Source organism: Egretta garzetta, unplaced genomic scaffold (genome assembly GCF_000687185.1).
Source record: "Egretta garzetta isolate BGI_Z169 unplaced genomic scaffold, ASM68718v1 scaffold975, whole genome shotgun sequence".
NCBI classification, from domain to species: Eukaryota; Metazoa; Chordata; class Aves; order Pelecaniformes; family Ardeidae; genus Egretta; species Egretta garzetta.
The window spans coordinates 312652-313204 of record NW_009259633.1 but is presented as its reverse complement, the minus strand read 5'-3'; the positions used below and the strand labels follow the sequence as shown (position 1 = coordinate 313204).

Below are 553 nucleotides of genomic sequence, written 5' to 3'. Positions count from 1 at the left end.
CTCCGCTGCCTTCTCCTTCCTCTACAAGTACTACACCCACCCGGCCGCCTGCCACCTCAACAAGGCGCTGCTCACTGTCAACGGCAGCCTCTGCGGCATCATGTCCTTCATCTCCATCACGCCCTGTGTGCGGCTCAGTGAGTACGGCATGGCACAGCACGGCCGCCGCATTGCAGGGCTGGTTGTGTCCTGGGGCTGGGGAGGGCTGCTGTGGGCTCCCAGCTCAGGGCAAGTGCTCAGGCACCTGGGGAGGACCCAGCTCCCCAGGGCTCCTGCTGGCCCCCCCTGTGCCTCGGCTGTTGGGCAGGGGAGCGGCGGGAGGGGGCTGCCTGGGGCCCGCGCAGAGCCCATCCACCAGCTCGTGGGGCTCCAGCAACACCTCCGACCCTATCCTTGCAGAGCAGCCGCGGTCAGGGCTGCTGCAGTCCTCAATCATCAGCTGCTACGTGATGTACCTCACCTTCTCGGCACTGTCCAGCCGTCCCCCAGAGAGAGGTGGGTGCTCCTGCCTGCCGCCAGCAGCCCCCCCTGCCCCAGGGCACGCATCCATCTC

At 67.5% G+C, this 553-nt stretch overlaps 1 protein-coding gene across 1 annotated transcript in view; it reads left to right on the top strand.

The window, feature by feature from the left end:
- Window positions 1-553, top strand: part of SERINC4 (serine incorporator 4) — a 7413-nt gene that overhangs the window by 2350 nt on the left and 4510 nt on the right. Inside the window, exons 4-5 of the mRNA XM_035893982.1 lie at window positions 29-137; window positions 400-495. Of these exons, the coding sequence (XP_035749875.1) occupies window positions 29-137; window positions 400-495 (205 nt within the window). The remainder of the gene's footprint in view (window positions 1-28; window positions 138-399; window positions 496-553) is intronic.